Source organism: Hemicordylus capensis, chromosome 14 (assembly GCF_027244095.1).
Source record: "Hemicordylus capensis ecotype Gifberg chromosome 14, rHemCap1.1.pri, whole genome shotgun sequence".
Classification (NCBI taxonomy): domain Eukaryota; kingdom Metazoa; phylum Chordata; class Lepidosauria; order Squamata; family Cordylidae; genus Hemicordylus; species Hemicordylus capensis.
The window spans coordinates 17,105,815-17,124,339 of record NC_069670.1 but is presented as its reverse complement, the minus strand read 5'-3'; the positions used below and the strand labels follow the sequence as shown (position 1 = coordinate 17,124,339).

Below are 18,525 nucleotides of genomic sequence, written 5' to 3'. Positions count from 1 at the left end.
TCGCAAGAGAGTCCCTGATTTGTTAAGCAACAAGTGAACTCCACAAACAAACCCACACACAAATCCAGAGCCTTCCTGGGAGTGAAATACCACTGTTTTAATATCAATCTCTATTTTAAATAGCTTCTTTTCAAATTTGGTTTTCTCAGACAATAACATTCCAGCTCTCTAGCAATTAAACAAACAAACAAAAACAATACAGAGAAATTAGCAGCCCGGGAAGGGAAGCCTCGTTGGCACCTAAAGGTGCGGATTGCGGTCGGCCTAGCTGTGCACCGTTGAGTTTCTCTCGTGCTCCCCAAGGTAGCCAGACAGCTCAGCTCTCTACCACAGCGACCGACCCAAACGCAGCACCCCCACAGACCAATCAGTAGTCATTCAACCAACATGTAACCTCTAGGCAGGCCTTCAAAGTGTGGACAAGTGCAAGGAAGCCCACCAGCCATGCAGCCCCATTCTTCCCAGTTTTGACTTTCTGCCTGCCTGAGCTTGCAAAAGCAAAGCCCGATACGGCTGGCAGGATCAGTAGGGCTAGATAGGCCACAGGTCCCGCAGGCCTGCACAAGGGAAAACACCTTGCTGCCAAAAAAATCTAGGTTGTCTTGAACCCAGTTCAGCTGTCACATTCCCTCTCGAGGGACCCTGGGAACTGTAGTTTTGCAAGGGCCGGATCATCTCATTAAAATGCACCAGCCCTGGGAACTGTAGTTTTCCAAAGAGCTTATCAGCAAATTAGGAATCCTCAGCCCCGCTAGCTTGGAAACTGGTCTCAAGCGTACACGTACGCCCAGTTTCTTGAAGAGAGTTGCCTTGGGAGGCAATATTCACTGTCTCAGCCACTATCTGCCCCCAAATCTATCTGTATTCTTGAGGCCCAATTTTCAACAAACATTCTGCGCACTCTCACTCTCTCTCTCAGACAGACACACAGACACGCACGCCAGCCACCCCAGAAATTCCCAGCAACAGTTATCCAGTTCGGCCCAAATCAGGCTTGACTGATTCACGAGCTCAGTCATTCCACCTGAAAATCTTTGCCCCTGGTCCCACTCAAGGAGGCAGGTCGACATCTCAAAGTGCCCTGAAAGACCTTTAAATTAAAGCTCAAGTGCGAAGGGAGGGAGGGGGGCCCTTTGCGGACCCCAGGTGAACGATTGTCTTCACGCCGGTGGCCGGGTGAGGCCATCAGGTCTCACCCAGTCTCTCTATGGCTAAGGGTTCGAGCGGGGTGGGGAGGGAACTAGAAAGCGTTCAAGCAGGCACAAGGGTGTGGCCAGGAAAGGTTGCAGATGCTTTCGGCTGGCGAGTGGTCAAATTATTGCAAAGTATCTCAGGAGTTCCTAGACCAGATCAGGGCAGAGGGTTCTCCCCCCCTCATCCTGGCACACAGCAGAATCTCAGGAAGACAAGAACGGCAAAGAGCGTCTCTGGCGCCAAACGGGTGCATCTGGCAGCAACAGACGGTGAAGGGGGGCGGAATCTTCTCCGCCCCAAGACACACCCACCATTTCAGCGGGCTTCCTCGGCTCTCGGCAAGCACAGCTCACAGCCAGCCGGCTAGACGGCCTCCCCTCCGACAGTCCACCGCAGGACCAGGCCATTCCAAGGGAGGAGAGGTCTTTGGAAAAGCTGCTCAGTAGCTGCTCTCGTGACCCGTCAGGATGTAGAGGTTGCTCTGTGCCGCGGGATTGTCCGTAGGCGTGCTCTCCAGGATGATGTCTCTGGCAGGGAGGAGGAAGAGCGGGAAAGGACAGTGAGAAACAGAAGAGGAACAACTGGGTGCGTGTGTGTGTGTGCAAGGTGGCATCCTAAGGGGGTGTCTGCTGCCCACTTGCACCCTCTGCTGCAGCAGCCAGGGGCTTAGGAAGCAATCTGGAAGAGGCAGGAACATCTTCCCCCACACCAAGGCTGTGTACAGGCGGGGACCCCCACACCCAGGCCAGCTTGTGTGCACGGCTGAGAATGCACACCCAGCCCCATGGGGAAGTTAAGAAGCTGCCTTCTGCCGAGTCAGACCCCTGGTCAATCTAGCTCAGGATCGTCAGCACTGACTGGCAGCAGCTTTCCAGGGTTTTTTTGGGGGGGACCCCTGGGGGCTGAACTGGGGACCTTCTGCACATGGGTCCCCTTATGGCAATAATCTATCCAAGTTGCTTACACCCCCCCCCGAAATATAGGAAGGTGCCTCATATTGAGTCAATCTATTGGTCCATCTGCGTGTTCCCGAACTTGAGTCCCCAGCGGTCATTGGGACTACAACTCCCATCATGCCCAGCCACAAACGAACACAGGAAGCTGCCTTATACTGAGTCAGGCTATTGGTACATCCAGCTCAGTCCTGTCTACATTGACTGGCAGCAGGCAAGAGTCTCTCCCAGCCCTCCCCGGAGGGTGTGAACCCGGGACCTCCTGCAGGCAAGCATGAAGATGCTCTCCCACTGAGCTATAGCCCCATCGTCCCCTAAGGCGAATATCTTACAGCGCTCACATGTAGTCTCCCCCCCAAAATCAAACCAAGGCAGGCCCTGCTTAGCAGGGGGCAGTTCACGCTTGCTAGCAGGAGACCAGCTCTCCTCCCGAAGGCTGGGAATGACAAGTCGAACGCTGACTAAAATCTGTCCCTTCCAATGCTGCCTTCTGAGTGAGACAGCGGAGTCATGCCTCCTTCCGTGGGGCAGGGGCAGGGGCGAGTCGTGGAAACCCAGCTTGGCTTCCACGTGGCGCTTTTCCACCTTCTGTGGAGGCAGGTGACTCACCTGTGGGCTCCCAGGACCCGGAACACCCTGGACTGGTCTGTGACCTCCTGCGTCACCTGTCGTGGGACGAAGAGACAAGTGAGCAGGGGACTCCCAGAACGGCGGCTCTCTTCACAGGGGCAGCAGCGAGGCCCATTTAACAGGCTGGCAACCCACCCACCCACCCACCCACAGACACGCTAGTCTTCTTTGCGCTGCACGAAGAGGAGCCATTTCATTGACTTATAGCGACTGTAAACCGCTTTGGGAACTTGTGTTGAAAAGCAGGATATAAATATTCGGAGCGAATCCAAGTGTCTCTTCAAAACGGAGCACCACTGACCCCCAGCCCCCACCCAGTCTGTTCATACTAAAGTGACCAGAAGAGGGCCCACTCAACATCGCAGCATCCTAGAATTTGAGGGCTGGAAGGGTCCTTGGAGGTCTTCTACCAGTATCTACATGGCCATGCCCCCTGCGTCTGATGTCGGTCACAGGGGTGTGAGGTATGGCCCCTGAGGCGTGGCGGCCCGGGTTCTTTGAACCCCCTCGTGCAATGATGGTTCTGCCCCTGCACTGAATGTGGGGTGGAGTACCCTAAACACACACACACACAGCTTGGCTAATGCTTCCTCCTCCAAGGACTGCAAGGAAAAAATTAGACTCCTCCCCCAAATTGGAGCCTCCTCTCTCGCAGGCCAGTGGGGCTCACCTCACTGGACTCCAGGCTCCGGCCTTGCATGCCATGTTTCCAGAAGGCCAGGACGCTGTCTTGAAGGCACACTGCAATGGAGCAAGGGGAGGGAGAAGCAAACGGAAGCTGATCCACAGTCCAGGCGAGGTCTTAACCGACTCCAGCTCTCATCCCCAAGAGGCATCTAACGTGGGTACCCCTGGACGCTGTTGGACTACAACTCCCATCATCACTTGTGGCTGGGGATGTAGTCCAGCAACACCAGCTCCTTCCACTGGGCCTTGGTTCCCAGCCCCCTCCCCGTTCCCCAGAGTCCTCCTGACAATGCACGGCCCTGGGGCAAAGACGCGGGGGACTCTGGAGCCCCCTCCCCACCCCAATCTCGCCAGCAACTCCACGCACCTATGGTCTCGATGGGGAAGCTGAAGGTGAGCTCAGAAACAACGGCTCCCTGGGGCGCGCCGCACAGATCTACCGCCCTCACGCAGCCTGCGGAAAGGAGGAGGAGGAGGAGGAGGAAAGGCGCTGAGCAGTCGGCAAGAGGCCATCCCAGGACAGGGCAGGGGGAAGTGTTCCCTGTACGGACGGTTCCCAGAGGCTGTTGACTGCCACTCCCACAATCTCCAGCCAAAGGCCACTGCAGCCGGGGATGCTAGGAGTTGCAGTCGACAGGGGGGTGATGGGATTTGCAGTCGACGGGGGGATGGTGGGATTTGCAGTCGACGGGGGGGATGGTGGGATTTGCAGTCGACGGGGGGGATAGTGGGATATGCAGTCGACGGGGGGGATGGTGGGATATGCAGTCGACGGGGGGGATGGTGGGATTTGTAGTTGACGGGGGGATGGTGGGATTTGTAGTCGACAGGGGATCCCTGTTACGAGGAACACCGATGCAGGGAGGAAAGCCAAGTGGGGAACGACTTACGCTCAAAGCACACCAGGACAGTGTCTCGGTCCATCTGAGTGACGTGACTGGCCATGACCAGGGGCCGGCCTGAAAGGAGACCAAGAGAAGTTAATTGGGGGTGGGGGTGGGGGGCGGTTTGCCTTCCACGAAGCCTGCTAAACCAGAGGGGAGCCAACCTCGGCCCTCCAGCGGTTGCCGCCGGGCTCCAACTCCCGGCATCCCCAGCCACACTTAAATGTCCTTAAAGCGAGGCGGGTGGGGAGATGCATCCCCCATCCCTCTCCGCCAGCCCATGCCCCAGGTCCCCACCAGGCTGCTCTCTCACCAGAAGGGCTTGAGGTGCTGAGGCCGGTGCTGAGGGAGAGGGTGCTGAAATGCAGCTCGGCCTCTGGCCGGTCGCTGCCGGTGACGGCGAAGCAGGCCTGCGGGTATTCCTCCGTCTCCACCACCAGGAGTTCGAACAGCATCAAGGGGTCTGGCAGGATCACTGAGACGTGCTGGGGGGGGAAGGAGGAGAGGTCAGGTCAGGGCTTCCCTCGCGGCTGCTCTGGGCAGGAGCGCAGAGGAGAAGGAGGGTCCCCATCCATCCTGCGCCCCTTCGTGGCCGGGCCTCCTACCTTCAGCAGCATGAACTTCTGCAAGGGCTCGTACCACTGCAGGAGAGCCAGGCTGGAGGGAAGTGCAGCACACAGGAACGTGCTCCCAGAGTAAGGGTTCCGCACTGGAATACAAACGGTGGGGTCAAAAGGGAGACAGCAAGCTGCTGCCCGCGGAGCCCGACATCGGTCCCTCCAGTTCAGTCTTGTCTGCTCTGACTGGCAGCAGCTCGCCAAGGTTTCCGGCAGGAATCTTTCCCAGCCTTACCTGGAGATGCTGCCAGGGATTGAACCTGGGCCCTTCGCCATGCAAAGAGGATACTCTAGCACTGAGCTATGGCTCCATCCGCTGCTTGCTACATAGAAATCAGCAGCTGACTCTCTACGCATCAAGGAGATCCTTACTGTCTCCTACTAATCTCTGCAGAGCGGGCTGTCCTTAAAGACAGGGGAGCGGAGGCAAGGGGGAAGTGTTGGTAACCCTAACACAAGAGAACAAGGGTTTTCTCTCCCCTCAGATCCATGCCGGTGCAGGCCACTGAGATTCAAGGCCAAGATCAATGTTCCCTGCAGCAGGAATTCCCAGAGGTTGTTGACTACAACTCCCATCATCCCCAGCCAAAGGCCACTGCAGCCAAGGATGCTAGGAGGTGGTCAACAACTTTGGGGAATCCCTACTACAGAGAACATAGGGAGGAGAGTTGGTCTTGCGGTAGCCCCCGTAAGACTTGTCCCCTTAGCTAAGCAGGGCCCACCCTGGTTGCATATGAATGGGAGACCTGATGTGTGAGCACTGTAAGATATTCCCTGCTTAGGGGATGGAGACGCTCCTGGAAGAGCATCTGGGTTCTACGTTCCCTCCCTGGCAGCATCTCCAAGACAGGGCTGAGAGAGACTCCTGCCTGCAACCTTGGAGAAGCTGCTGCCAGTCTGTGCAGACAATATTGAGCTAAATGGACCAAGGGTCTGACTCAGTATATGGCAGCTTCCTATGTAACATGGTCAAGACTGCAGCATGCCCTTTTCTATGGGGCTCCGGGATTGCCATGAGATAAGGTCGGGTTGGACAGGCGGGAACTCACCCACACGACACTTCAAGCAGCCCTTGGTATCTGCTATCTTGGACGAAAGTGCAAACTTCCTGCGGAGAAAAAAGGGACGTTTTAGCCGGGAGGAGAACTTGCTTTAATGAAAGACAGTATATAAATTTAACAATCAATCAATCAATCAATTTCCTGACTGTCAAGTTGGACAGTGGAACAGCCTGCCTCATGCAATGGTGGGCTCTCCTTCGCTGAAGGCTTCCAAACAGAGGCTGGACAAGCCCGCCTGTCAGGGATGCTGTGGCCGCTTCCTACACTGGGCTGGAATAGAAGACCTCCGAGGCCCCCTTCCCGCTCTAAAGTTCTGTGACCAGACAGTGCTAAGAGCCCCACATCTGGGAGCATCCCAGGAGCACACCAAGATCAGATTTGGGGGTCCCAGAAGTCATTACTGTCCTGCTTTCTCTACAGCAGGACTGCTCCACTTAGGGCACCCCCCCCCCGTTGTAGTTTTTGGACTACAACTCCCATAATCCCCAGGCACAGCGGCCAACAGCCCGGGATTATGGGAGTTGCAGGCCAACACCGGCAGGAGGGCCCAAGTTGAGCTCTACAGGGATCCCATCCACACACACACACACACACGTGCCCCGCAAGAACCCTGGATCCCTCCCCCTCACCTCTCCCCACCTGGGGATGATCCGTTCCGTCAACCGGTTGGTGGCGATCGAAAGAGGGACCTGGCGCTTCTGCAGCTGACGCCGCTGCTCGAAGAGACCCAGCAGGTTGTGGGAGGAGAGCTGGGAGGACTTCCCTGCAAGGCCGGAGGGGAAAGGGCCACGGTGATTTCCATGCACCGACCAACCCCCCTGCAAGCACCCTCTCACCGCGCGCTCTGACTGGCAGCGGCACGCTCTGTCTCTCAGGCGGGGGACTTCCCTAGCCCAGCCCGAGCTGCCAGAGGCTGAACTTGGGAGTCTTCCACATGCACAGGACATTACCGACCCCTAAGCCATGAGCCCTCCGTTGTTCCCTGAGGAGCCCCACTGCTTCCTCCTGTTCAAAGGATGGGATAGGAATGTGGGAAGCTGCCTTATACTGAGTCAGACCATGGGTCCATCTAGCTCAGGGTTGTTTACACTGACTGGAAGCAGCTCTCCAAAGTTTCAGGCAGGAGTCTTTTCCAGCCCTGCCTGGAGATGCTGCCAGGGAGTGAACCTGGGGTCTTCTCCATGCATGCATGCAGATGCTTTAACGCTGAGCTATGACCCCATCCCCTAAGAGGAATATCTTAGCGCGGCCACATGTCATCTCCCATCCAAGTGCAAACCAGGGCAGACCCTGCTTAGCAATTCATGCTTGCTATCACAAGACCAGCTCTCCTCCCACGTTCTCCATATGGCCGGTTAGATTGTATAACTTATTATTTATAAATTAAATTTCATAACATATTATATTAAAAAAACTCAGCTAAAGGTTTTATATATAAAAAGTGAGGCAAGAAAGATATTTTGCTGGTACAATCCTGCAATGAATGGGACACTTACCAGCTAAAGTCAGTAGTACATTATTCATACAGTAAAGCCAAGAGCATCTGTGCGGAAGGAGCTGAGGGGGGAGAGAGAGAGAGAGAGAGAGAAAGGGAACATCGGAAGCTGCCTTCTACTGAGTCAGACCTTTGGTCCTTCTGGCTCAGTATTGTCTACACTGACTGGCAGCAGCTTCTCCAAGGTTGCAGGCGGGAGTCTTTCCCAGCCCTACCTGGTGATGCTGCCAGGAATTGAACCTGGGACCTTCTGCATGCAAACCCCACTGCAGTGGGGGGATGATGGGAGTTGTAGTCCAACAGCCGGAGAGCCTCCCTTTGCTGCCCTCCCATCACAGAAGGTGCCTCAAACAAGCCTCCATTACCCGCTTTCCCCCCCATGCTGTAGGTTTCAATCAATCAACCAAGCTTTATGACGGTCAGAGACCAGCATAAAACTAGGTTTCTTCTAGGCAACAGCCCTATTTACCGGTTCAGTCTTACCCCTGCCTCATCCCTCTCTCCTCTTTGGGGTCCTGGGACCCCTCCAAGCGTACCTTTTCCATCATGTCCTCGTGCAGTTCGTGGAGGTTGAGGGTGTAAATGCCTTCCTCGGCTCCCACCACCAGGTAGAGATCTGTGGGGTGGGGGACGGGGAGGTCAGGTCACAGAATGCCCAAGCACTGACTCCAAGGGTGCTGGGCTGGGGAGGGTGGGGTGTGTCAGAGCAGGGGGTGGTGGGTTGGGCCCTACCTCGTGTCTCTGGGTGGATCCACGTCGTCGCCGAATTGATCTTCAGTGGGCAGCCGTTGAACACTTTGGAGAAACAGGCACCCATCTAGAGAAAGGAAGGGTTCTTTGGAGAGGATTTTCCATTTCTGGAACTCTTCTGCTGCCAGACCTTCCTTCCCGCACCCCACAATTTGCTGAGGGGACCCTTCCCTGCCCCACAAGCAAATGTGACCCACAGAAACGTAAGTGGAACTTACATGGACTTTCGGGGTGGGAGGCAGCCCATGGCAGATAAGCCTCTACGGGGAGCAAAAAGAGAGAAAGTCATCAGGACAACAAATATACCGGAGAAGAGAGGAGAGCTGGTCTGGTGGTAGCAAGCATGACTTGTCCCTTTAGCTAAGCAGGCTCCGCCCTGGTTGCATATGAATGGGAGACTAGAAGAGTGAGCATTGTAAGAGATTCCCCTCAGGGGATGGAACCGCTCTGGGAAGAGCACCAAGGTTCCAGGTTCCCTCCCTGGCAGCATCTCCAAGAGAGGTCTCAGAGAGACTCCTGCCTGCAACCTTGGAGAAGCCGCTGCCAGTCTGTGACGATAATACTGAGCTAGATGGACCAACGGTCTGACTCAGTATATGGCAGCTTCCTCTGTACTCCGGACACCCAAAAGCTCCCAGGGGGCCCCTCCCTGCTCCATGCACCAATGCTGGAAACAGGCCCTTTTCTGTGGTTTGAACCCGGACAGCAGAATTTGCTCTGATTGGATACCTTATTTAGTGCCCCCCCCCGTCCTTTCTTTCCCCAAGGGAGAAGGTCTATACCAGGCCTGCTCAACTTAGCACCCCCCCACAGCTGTTTTTGAACTACAACTCCCACAATCCCCAGCCACAGTGGCCAATAGCCAGGGATTATGGGAGTTGTAAGCCAACATCTGCAGGAGGGCCAAAGTGGAGCAGTCCTGGCAATACTTACAGTGGCCTCTTCTTTCCTCTTCATCGTGGCCCACTCTAGGGAGAGAAGTGAGTCCGCAGGTTTGGGGGAGTCATTCCCTGAGGTATCTGGGGTCTTGCTCAACTCTGTGCTGCCTGTAGATGAAGAAGAATACCACCCCCATCCGCAAAAGCAGTAGTCAGAATCTGGGGCGCAGTCTCGGGACTCTGCCTGCTGGAGTCTCTCTGAGCCCCTCACACAATCCAGCCATGATCCCTGTGGCAGGGATGCCCAGATGTTGGTGCCTACAACTCCCACAATCCCCAGCCAAAGGACTTTGCAGGTGGGCATGCTGGGAGTTGTCATCAACAACACTGTCATGGGGGACACTGCTTCCTCCATTGAGAGACCTGGTCTTGTGGTAGCAAGCATGACCTGTCCCCTTAGCTAAGCAGACTCTGCCCTGGTTGCATATGAATGGGAGACTTGATGTGTGAGCACTGCAAGAGATTCCCTTTAAAGGGATTAGCCGCTCTGGGAAGAGCAGAAGGTCCGGAGTTCTCTCCCTGGCAGCATCTCCAAGATAGGGCTGAGAGAGATTCCTGCCTGCAACCTTGGAGAAGCTGCTGCCAGTCTGTGAAGACAAAACTGAGTTAGATAGACCAATGGTCTGACTCAGTATATGGCAGCTTCCTATGTTCCTATGTACCCTTTTCCTAGGGTAAGGTATAGGACCCTTAGGGTTGCCAAATGTCTCTCATTACGCAGGATGTCCCTCATTTCAGGGATGAAATGTTAGTACCTATAGGGACAGCATTTGTCCCTCATTTATTCAATAGCATATAATTCAATTACATATATGTCAATGATACCCAGGCTCTTGATTACCACTACATACACCTCCCAGCCCGCCCGCAGAAACTTGCGTCCCTCATTCTGGCAATGAAATGTAGGCACCCCTCAGGACCCTCCAGTGCACGTTTACTCAAAAGCAAGCCCCACTAGCTTCAATGAGGCTTACTCACAGGGAAGCAGTATTGTGCCCTAGGCTGAAAAGGCCCTTTGGTGCTCAACTCATCAAGCGAAACAGGTTTTGCAAGCTTGCAACAGAAGCAGGCTTTGCACAGCACTGATTGGCTTGTGACGGCAATGTCCCTAACCCCCCTCTCCGCCACCCAATCGCTTCTCAGCTCTTGCTAAAGAGATCTTCCTTAAAACAAAAACAAAAAACAAAAAAATGAACCGGCATGACACTGGCAACCGCCCCCCACCCCCGCCAAATAGAAGAGTTGTACCCTATCTCCAGTTGCCCCCTTTCCTTCCAGCTCTTCACTACCTGGCAAGGTCTGGCTTCTCTGCCGCTCCGTGTCTGGGGTTTCAAGGCCGTCCTCGTGCTCCCAGGGGGGCTTATACGCCAGCTCCAGGTTCAGGAAATCCCAGAAGGGTCCCCTCTTGATGGTGCCCGTGTCGCTCTCTTGGGGGCCGCTGGGCCGCTGCTCCTCATGGGCCTGCATAAGAACACCGTCTATTTAGGGGGTTGGGGGGCAGTGCTGGTTGAAAGGGGTGGGTAGAATCAGGACAGCTGGACCTTACCTGCTGCGGGGGGCAGGCCGGCCGGATCGTGAGGCTCCTGCAGAAGTGAACAAGCACAGAGGGAAAGCGTCTTAAGACTGCAAAGTGTCACTAAACGTTCAGGGCTGAGCCCAAGAAACTGTTTTCCATCTCTGCCCTCAAACCAGAGACATGCATTTATTATTTTTATTTTTATTATTTTTACATTTATATCCCGCTCTTCTTCCGAGGAGCCCAGAGCGGTGTACTACATACTTGAGTTTCTCTTTCACAACAACCCTGTGAAGTAGGTTAGGCTGAGAGAGAAGTGACTGGCCCAGAGTCACCCAGCTAGTTTCGTGGCTGAATGGGGATTTGAACTCGGGTCTCCCCGGTCCTAGTCCAGCACTCTAACCACACCACCACACTGGCTCCTTTTTACAATTTTCACAATTTAGATTGTGAGCCCTTTGGGGACAGGGATCGATCTTATTCATTCATTCATTCATTCATTCAATTTCTATATCGCCCTTCCAAAATTGGCTCAGGGCGGTTTACACAGAGAAATAACAAACAAATAAGATGGAACCTTGTCCCCAGGGTTTATTTATTATTTCTCTGTGTAAACCGTCCTGAACCATTTTTGGAAGGGCAGTATAGAAATTGAATTATTATTATTTATTTACACAGTCAGACAGGTGTAATTGACTGGTTTGTTTTATCCAGACATCGAGTCCTTCCCAAGGGCCTGGGATGGCTGAATTTTATTGTCAGTGTTGTTGCTGTTATAGATATCGTCGCAGAATATAGGCTGTTCCCAGTAAAGCTGCTTTTTGTAATTGGCTGATGGTGATTTCTGTGGCCCATATGGTGTTGAGGTGCTCTTCAAGGTCTTTTGGAACTGCACCCAGGGCGCCAATTACCACTGGGATTCTTTTGGTCTTTTTCTGCCACAGCCTTTCAATTTCAGTTTGTAGACCTTTGTATTATTAATAATAATAATAATAATAATAATAATAATAATAATAATAATAATAATAATGTGAAGAACAGGGTGTCCCTGAACATGTGCAGATTGCCAATCCCTCATGACCAGGGTTCAATCCCCGGCATCTCCAGATCTAGGTGTTGGGGATGGGGTCGTAAATCAGGTCAGGGCAGGGCCCCTGATTTGCACGCAGACGACGCCAAGTTCCCTCCCCGGAAGCATCTCCAGGGAGGGCTGGGAAGGCTACCTGAAAACCCTGGAGAGCACCTGCCAGTCAGAGCAGATAGTACTACACTGGATGGACCAAAGGTCTGACTCAGTAAAAGGCAGCTTCACCACCACCACCCCGGCCTTTGCTTACCGCTCTTCTAGTGCTTCTTCCACCGACTGAAGGAGGCTCCTGGGGAGGGAAAACACAGAAGCACACGACTGACTAGCCACTTGCCGGCCCGGGACTCCTGGCTCCCTTTCTGAAGTTTCCCCCTCCTCCCCAGCTGCCAGGCTCCCTCTTTCACCACCCCTCCCCTCCCTAACAGGCTGCCACTTTTCGCTGGCAGGGTCCCTGCATCTGCGTCGCGAGGCAGGCAGCTATTCAACAGATGGTGCTTTCTTGCTCTCTGCCCCTCAGTGCGAAGAAGAGCTGTTCTGTGGTTGTCTGGCCCACAGGAAGCAAGAGGGCGCAACCTTCTCCCACGGAGATGGGGAGGGGGAAAACGGGGGCTGCAAGTTCCCACCAACTTCCCAGCCACACCCAATTCCTTACTCTCCATCTCCTAGGAGCATCCACTTCTCCTCCTCCTCCTCCTTCTGCAAATAGACAGAACACACTGTTAGCAACTCCTCCAAAGGCGAGAATAAAGCAGAGCTCTACAACTCTGGCCCCACAGCGGCTGTTGGGACGACATCTCCCATAATCCCCAACTACTGGTCAGGGTGGCTGGGGATGATGGGAATTGTAGTCCAACAGCAGCTAGAGGGCCGAAGTTGTGGAATCAAGGGGCCCCACACTTCCCCAGGACACCCTTCACTGGGACCCCTTTCCTCCTGGCCTTGCCCCATAAGACAACTCCTGGAGGGTTTTCAGACAGCAGGCTTTACTACAGTTTACTGAGAGTTCAAAGTTGTCCAGAAAAACCAATGCAAAAAGTTGACCCCCCCTCAATAATAGTAATTGGGCTATACTCTTAACGCACAACAAAAAACCCATATTGTGTGCTCCCTGATAGCTCTCAGGGACTTTGGGGTAAATCTGGACGATATGTGAATGCACACCCTCCATTCCGAAGGAGATGTGAACTAAAAGCCACGTGAGAAACACACCCTGGTAGGGAAAGCAAGCAAGACACACACACACACACACAGACTGATCCTTACCAGATTGCACCACGGTTCCGTTTCTTTCCGTAGCGGCGGACCAAATTTCACCTGATCCACTGCAAAGGAGCAAGAAGTTAGCCATCTTTCTCAGTTTTCAGCACTAACCTTGCAGCCTCCGTCCCTCCACCACGTAATTCATTTAATATCCCCCTTCTAGCCCCCACCAGCTCCCCTAAAAAGAGAGACGCACTCCAAACATGCATCTCTCAGGCTTTCCCAGAAAGAGCAAGAAATGGAGACACACTCGGAAGAGACCGATCTCAGTCTTTACTCCAATATAAAAAAAATCCCTGATATTAAATGGATCCAAGGGTCAAAACTACACATCCAGGAGATTAGTGGATGAGCAATTTGGATCCCTCAAGACAATTCACATGACTCTTTCAGGGGAGGGTGTGTGCACCCCACCCACCCCCCAAAAAATCCTGCATGAAAATGGGAGGATGCAGCACTGAACAGAGGGTCAGGCTAGTAGACCTTCAGAGGTCCCTTCCAACTCTAAACGTCTATGCTCTTGAGGAGAGCTGGTCTTGTGGTAGCAAGCATGACTGGTCCCCTTAGCTAAGCAGGGTCTGCCCTGTTTGCATTTGAATGGGAAACTAGAAGTGTGAGCACTGTAAGATATTCCCCTTAGGGGATGGAGCCACTATTATCTATCTATCTATCTATCTAATAAATAAGAAGAGCATCTAGGTTCCAAGTTCTCTGGCATCTCCAGGATAGGGCTGAGAGAGATTCCTGCCTGCAACCTTGGAGAAGCCGCTGCCAGTCTGTGTAGAGAATACTGAGCTAGATAGACCAACGGTCTGACTCAGTATATAGCAGCTTTCTATGTTCTAGATTCCCTGCACTGATCAAGGAATTTGATTAGATGGACTACAAGCCCCCCCTCAATGCTACAATTAAGATTCAAAGAGAGTACCTGCTGAATCCACACCCTTCAAGAGGACCACAAGGGTCCTGATATTTAGGAGGAAAGGAATCTGGGCTTTGCACTGAAGAGGGAGCTCTGATCCACTACAGATCAATAAGCCCTGGGAGACAGACTGTGCCGGGGAGGTGGGGCAGTTATTGGCTGGGGGTGAGATTATAGACCCCACATTTTAAAGGAGGATGCTGTAATACTGGAATGGGTGCAGACTCAGAGGAGGGCTACCGAGGGGTCTAGAAACCAAGTCCCAGGAGGAGCGGTTGAAGATGCTGGGTACATATGTTTAGCATGGAGAAGATAAGACTGAGGGAAGCTATGAGTGCAACCTTCAAATAACCGAAGGGCTGTCACATAGAAGGGAGGGCAGATTTGTCCTCTGTGGCTCCTGAGGGCACCAGTGGGTTGGAATTACAAGGAAGCAGATCCAGGATAGACATTAGGAAGAACTTCCTAACTGTTAGGCCAAGGCCCCAAAACTTCATAGGAACATAGGAAGCTGCCATATACTGAGTCAGACCATTGGTCTATCTAGCTCAGCATTGTCGTCACAGACTGGCAGTGGCTTCTCCGAGGTTGCAGGCAGGAGTCTCTCTCAGCCCTGTCTTGGAGATGCTGCCAGGGAGGGGACGTGGAACCTTTTTCTGCTCTTCCCAGAGCGGCTCCATCTCCTAAGGGGGAATATCTTTCAGTGCTCACACTTCTAGTCTCCCATTCATTTGTAACCAGGGTGGATCCTGCTTAGCTAAGGGGACAAGTCATGCTTGCTACCACAAGACCAGCTCTCCTTTCCCTCATCACAGTGGCCAATACTCAGGGTCAATGGGAGTTGTTGTACAACACCAGCAGGTGGGCCAGAGTTGTACAGCCCCATGTTAGACAGTGGAACAGCCTGCCTCATGCAGCGGCTGGCTCTTTTTCGCTGAAGGTCTGCGAGCAGAGGCGGGACAGACTGCTGTCAGGGGTGCTGAAGCAGATTCCTGCACTGTGCAGGGGTGGAACTAGAAGGCCGCTCCATCTCTAACCACTTTTTTAAAAGTCTGTAACGACTTTTTTTTTTCTTTTCAGCCAAGCTTTTAAACTGGGCGGTGGTTTTAAATCAAGGTTTTTGTTATTAATCTGTTTCATGTTGCTGCAAACCACCCAGACACGGAAGTTTGGGGCAGTCTACACATTTTTTAAAAAACGAACAAATAAAGGTACCCTCCAGCTGCAAAATTCTATGATCCAAATTGGTGGGGAAACTCACGCTGGATCTCTGCAAGGGTACCTTCCGCTTGTCCGTGTTGCCTATGCGAATGGATTTTGTCAGGAAAGACTTCATAAGCCTGGATTGGGGGGAAAATCTTTTCAGAACACACACACCCACACCAACACCCACACACCCCTGCTGGATTACACCAAAGTCCAGAGAATTTAGTATTCCTGTGCTGGTTGCGAAGCTACAGGAATTCACTCTTGCCTCCCACACCACCCACACCACCACCTCCCAAATTCACTTTTTGGGAATGTACCTCAAAATCTCCATCATCCAGGGCAGCGGCTGCTAAGTCAGGGTTGGTGGCTTTATCCAGGAGCTCAATCGCTAAGAGGCGGGTGAGCGGCTGGCAGATGAAAGGGTGCTGAAGGAAGAGCAACCAGGAGGGGTCAAGGCTCGCCTGATATTTCTCCATTTGAACTGTCAGTCTTCCTACCACCACCCATTTCATAGTCCCCTTCCAGCCCGCCCACCGCACACAAAAAGACGATGCACTCCAAACATGCATACCACCGTAAATGACATTACATTTATCCAAAGGCCAGACTTTTAGACCCAGGAGATCCGTGAATTCCAGCATCTTTTGCTTTAAGCAGTTGTGTGGGAGCTATTTGGATCAGGGACATTCCACGGGGAGGGATGGTGGGGGGAGAAATGTCTTAACCCCCTTCCCCTACAACACAACTCCAATCCAAAGATCTCCTGGGTAAGGTCTAGCTTGGCCCTTCCTCCCTTTCTTCAGACAGAAAACGTTTCTCAAGGTCTCTGTTATTCTGCAGATGTTTGATATGGTCGTTCGACTAACCAATAGAATTCTATTCTATTCTTCTCCAGGATGCTTAAGATTTTTGAGGGTAGAGGCGTCCCACTACAACCACCCCAATTTGGGCCAAGCCGGTGGCATCTCTCTGTCCCACCCAGCCTTGAGTTACCTGCAAGAGCTTTTCTGCTACCGGACGCTTCTTGGGGTTCTTGGTGAGGGCAAGTTTGAGGAAATGGTGAAAATCTGTGGACCTAGGAGAAAAGGAGAAATAACCCAGCAGTTATTTCAGCCTATTGTCTGCTCTGCATTTTGTGTACCTACAGCTTTTATCAAATGCACATGCACGTGCGCGCACACACACACACACACACACACACACACACACACACACACATATATACACGCGTCCACCTGTGGACTGGAATAAGCAGAATTCTCTCCACTTCTGCCTTGGAGGAGCTACATGCCTGGGAGCAGTTCTCAACCTTGGTCCCCAGATGTTGTTGGATTACAACTCCCGTTCTCCACAGTCATGGCTGTGGATGATGGGAGTTGTAGTCCAACAACATTCAGGGACCCAAAGTGGAGAATCCCTGCTCTAAAGCAGAAAGGCGGCACAGGGCTGGGGGAAGACTTCAACATAGAACATAGGAAGCTGCCATATTCGGAGTCAGACCCTTGGTTCATCTAGCTCAGTATTGTCTTCACAGACTGGCAGCGGCTTCTCCAAGGTTGCAGGCAGGAATCTCTCTCAGCCCTCTCTTGGAGATGGTGCCAGGGAGGGAACTTGGAACTTAGATGCTCTTCCCAGAGTGGTCCCATCCCCTAAGGGGAAGATCTTACAGTGCTTACTCATCTAGTTTCCCATTCCTATGCAACCAGGGCAGACCCTGCTTAGCTAAGGGGACAAGTCATGCTTGCTACCACCAGACCAGCTCTCCTCCAAATTAAACTTCCATCTTGCACAATCTATTTTTTCTTTTCTAGAACCCATTGACATTTTAAATTTGCCACACCCAAGACTTCTTTGTAGTGGAGGCATAATTCTGCGCGGAACTGATGGGAAAATGAAGGGTAAATTTAATGAAGAAATGCTACCCGGCATGCCAGAATCCCAAGCAGGCACTCTTGCTTAAAAGCCGAAGTACTGTCTCTGACAGGATCAGACCAAATGTCTCTCTCAGAGAAGAGAGTCAGTCTTGTGGGGCAAGCATGAGCTGTCCCCTTTGCTAAGCAGGGTCTGCCCTTGTTTGCATTTGGATGGGTGACTACATGCCAGCGCTGTCTGCTATAAGATATTCCCCTTAGGGAACAGGGACATAGCTCAGTGGCAGAGCATCTGCTTGGCACGCAGAAGCTCCCAGGTTCAGTCCCTGGCAGCATCTCCAGGGAGGGCTGGGAGAGACCCCTGCCTGGAACCTTGGAGAGCTGCTGCCAGTCTGTGTAAACAACACTGAACTAGATGGCCCAATAGCCTGACTCGGTAGAAGGCAGCTTCCTATGTTCTAAATCCAGCATCATTTGCAAGGATCCCTGCAAACGGCAGGTCTTTGGTGGTCCACCAAGAGCTGATTCGTGGCCCACTCTCTAACTTCTGCACCTACAGGCACACATTTGCTTTAAAGAAACCTCCACCCCCAGAGGTCAGGCGGAGGCAGTCAGGGATCTAAACCCACCAGCAGGCCTTTTCTTTTAACTTGGGGGGCTGGAAACTGCTTTTGGACATCAACATCAAAGCCCTAAATGGAGAAGAAAAAAGAAAGAAAAAGAAGTTAACACTTTCTCATCTCTTGCCTACAAGATCTGTGAGTTGATCACAGCAGAGAACACCCAAACATTCCAGCTGCTAAAGGGGGAAGGGTCACCTGAGGAATGCCGAAACTTTGTACGTTATTTTAACCCCCAATTTTATTTGAAACGGAAAAGCACCACCAATGTTTAGCATTGCCGCAGGACTGCGTGAGCCAAGAGAGGAGTCCGGAGCTTCCCCACTGGGGAGCTGAGCCACTTGACTTCCATCCAATTTATTTTCACACCATCCATGTTGCATGGTACTTTGCAGATAACAAGAGGGCAGGACCCTGCCCCAGGGTGCTTACAGTCATTCGGCACAAGCCAGAACAACAAAAGGAGGGGAGAGAGACAGAAGCAGGGAAAGGCTAGGCCAGGGCTGCACAACTGCAGCCCGCCAGCTGTTACTGGACAACAATCCCCATCATCCACAGCAACCAATAACCATGGATGATGGGAGTTGTAGTCCCACATCTGCTGGAGGGCCAAAGTTGTGCAGCCTGGGCTAGGCAATTATTTCAGTTGCACATCCCGAGGCTTAGTTAAGAGTAGATCAGCCTGAGACCAACTGGGTACCCAACATCGGAGTCACTCTTTGGGAGCGATTTGATACTTGCAAACTCAGCAAAGAGCATCTCTCCTTGCCAAGTATGGAAAAAAAGCTTGGGGAGGGGGAGGAAGAGGAGGCTGCAGGCAACCTTCCGATC

At 52.7% G+C, this 18,525-nt stretch overlaps 1 protein-coding gene across 4 annotated transcripts in view; it reads right to left on the bottom strand.

Moving 5' to 3' along the window:
- Positions 1 to 72: 72 nt before the first annotated feature.
- MAP4K2 (mitogen-activated protein kinase kinase kinase kinase 2) overlaps positions 73 to 18,525 on the bottom strand; it is a 35,759-nt gene continuing 17,306 nt past the window's right edge. For 3 of the 4 annotated variants that reach the window (XM_053278494.1, XM_053278495.1, XM_053278496.1), the window contains 23 exons: positions 17,704 to 17,766; positions 16,197 to 16,278; positions 15,521 to 15,628; positions 15,256 to 15,334; positions 13,076 to 13,134; positions 12,465 to 12,508; positions 12,063 to 12,101; positions 10,756 to 10,792; positions 10,499 to 10,670; positions 9,205 to 9,317; positions 8,490 to 8,531; positions 8,254 to 8,338; positions 8,058 to 8,137; positions 7,523 to 7,583; positions 6,666 to 6,789; positions 6,015 to 6,073; positions 4,954 to 5,057; positions 4,662 to 4,833; positions 4,355 to 4,423; positions 3,832 to 3,918; positions 3,448 to 3,518; positions 2,757 to 2,812; positions 73 to 1,721 (listed from right to left, as the gene is read on the bottom strand). In XM_053278494.1, the coding sequence (XP_053134469.1) occupies positions 1,634 to 1,721; positions 2,757 to 2,812; positions 3,448 to 3,518; positions 3,832 to 3,918; positions 4,355 to 4,423; positions 4,662 to 4,833; positions 4,954 to 5,057; positions 6,015 to 6,073; positions 6,666 to 6,789; positions 7,523 to 7,583; positions 8,058 to 8,137; positions 8,254 to 8,338; positions 8,490 to 8,531; positions 9,205 to 9,317; positions 10,499 to 10,670; positions 10,756 to 10,792; positions 12,063 to 12,101; positions 12,465 to 12,508; positions 13,076 to 13,134; positions 15,256 to 15,334; positions 15,521 to 15,628; positions 16,197 to 16,278; positions 17,704 to 17,766 (1,894 nt within the window). In that variant the 3' untranslated portion in view covers positions 73 to 1,633. Of the gene's footprint in view, positions 1,722 to 2,756; positions 2,813 to 3,447; positions 3,519 to 3,831; positions 3,919 to 4,354; positions 4,424 to 4,661; positions 4,834 to 4,953; positions 5,058 to 6,014; positions 6,074 to 6,655; positions 6,790 to 7,522; positions 7,584 to 8,057; positions 8,138 to 8,253; positions 8,339 to 8,489; positions 8,532 to 9,204; positions 9,318 to 10,498; positions 10,671 to 10,755; positions 10,793 to 12,062; positions 12,102 to 12,464; positions 12,509 to 13,075; positions 13,135 to 15,255; positions 15,335 to 15,520; positions 15,629 to 16,196; positions 16,279 to 17,703; positions 17,767 to 18,525 lie in introns of those variants that run through there. The other variant, XR_008312284.1, reaches the window with a different exon arrangement.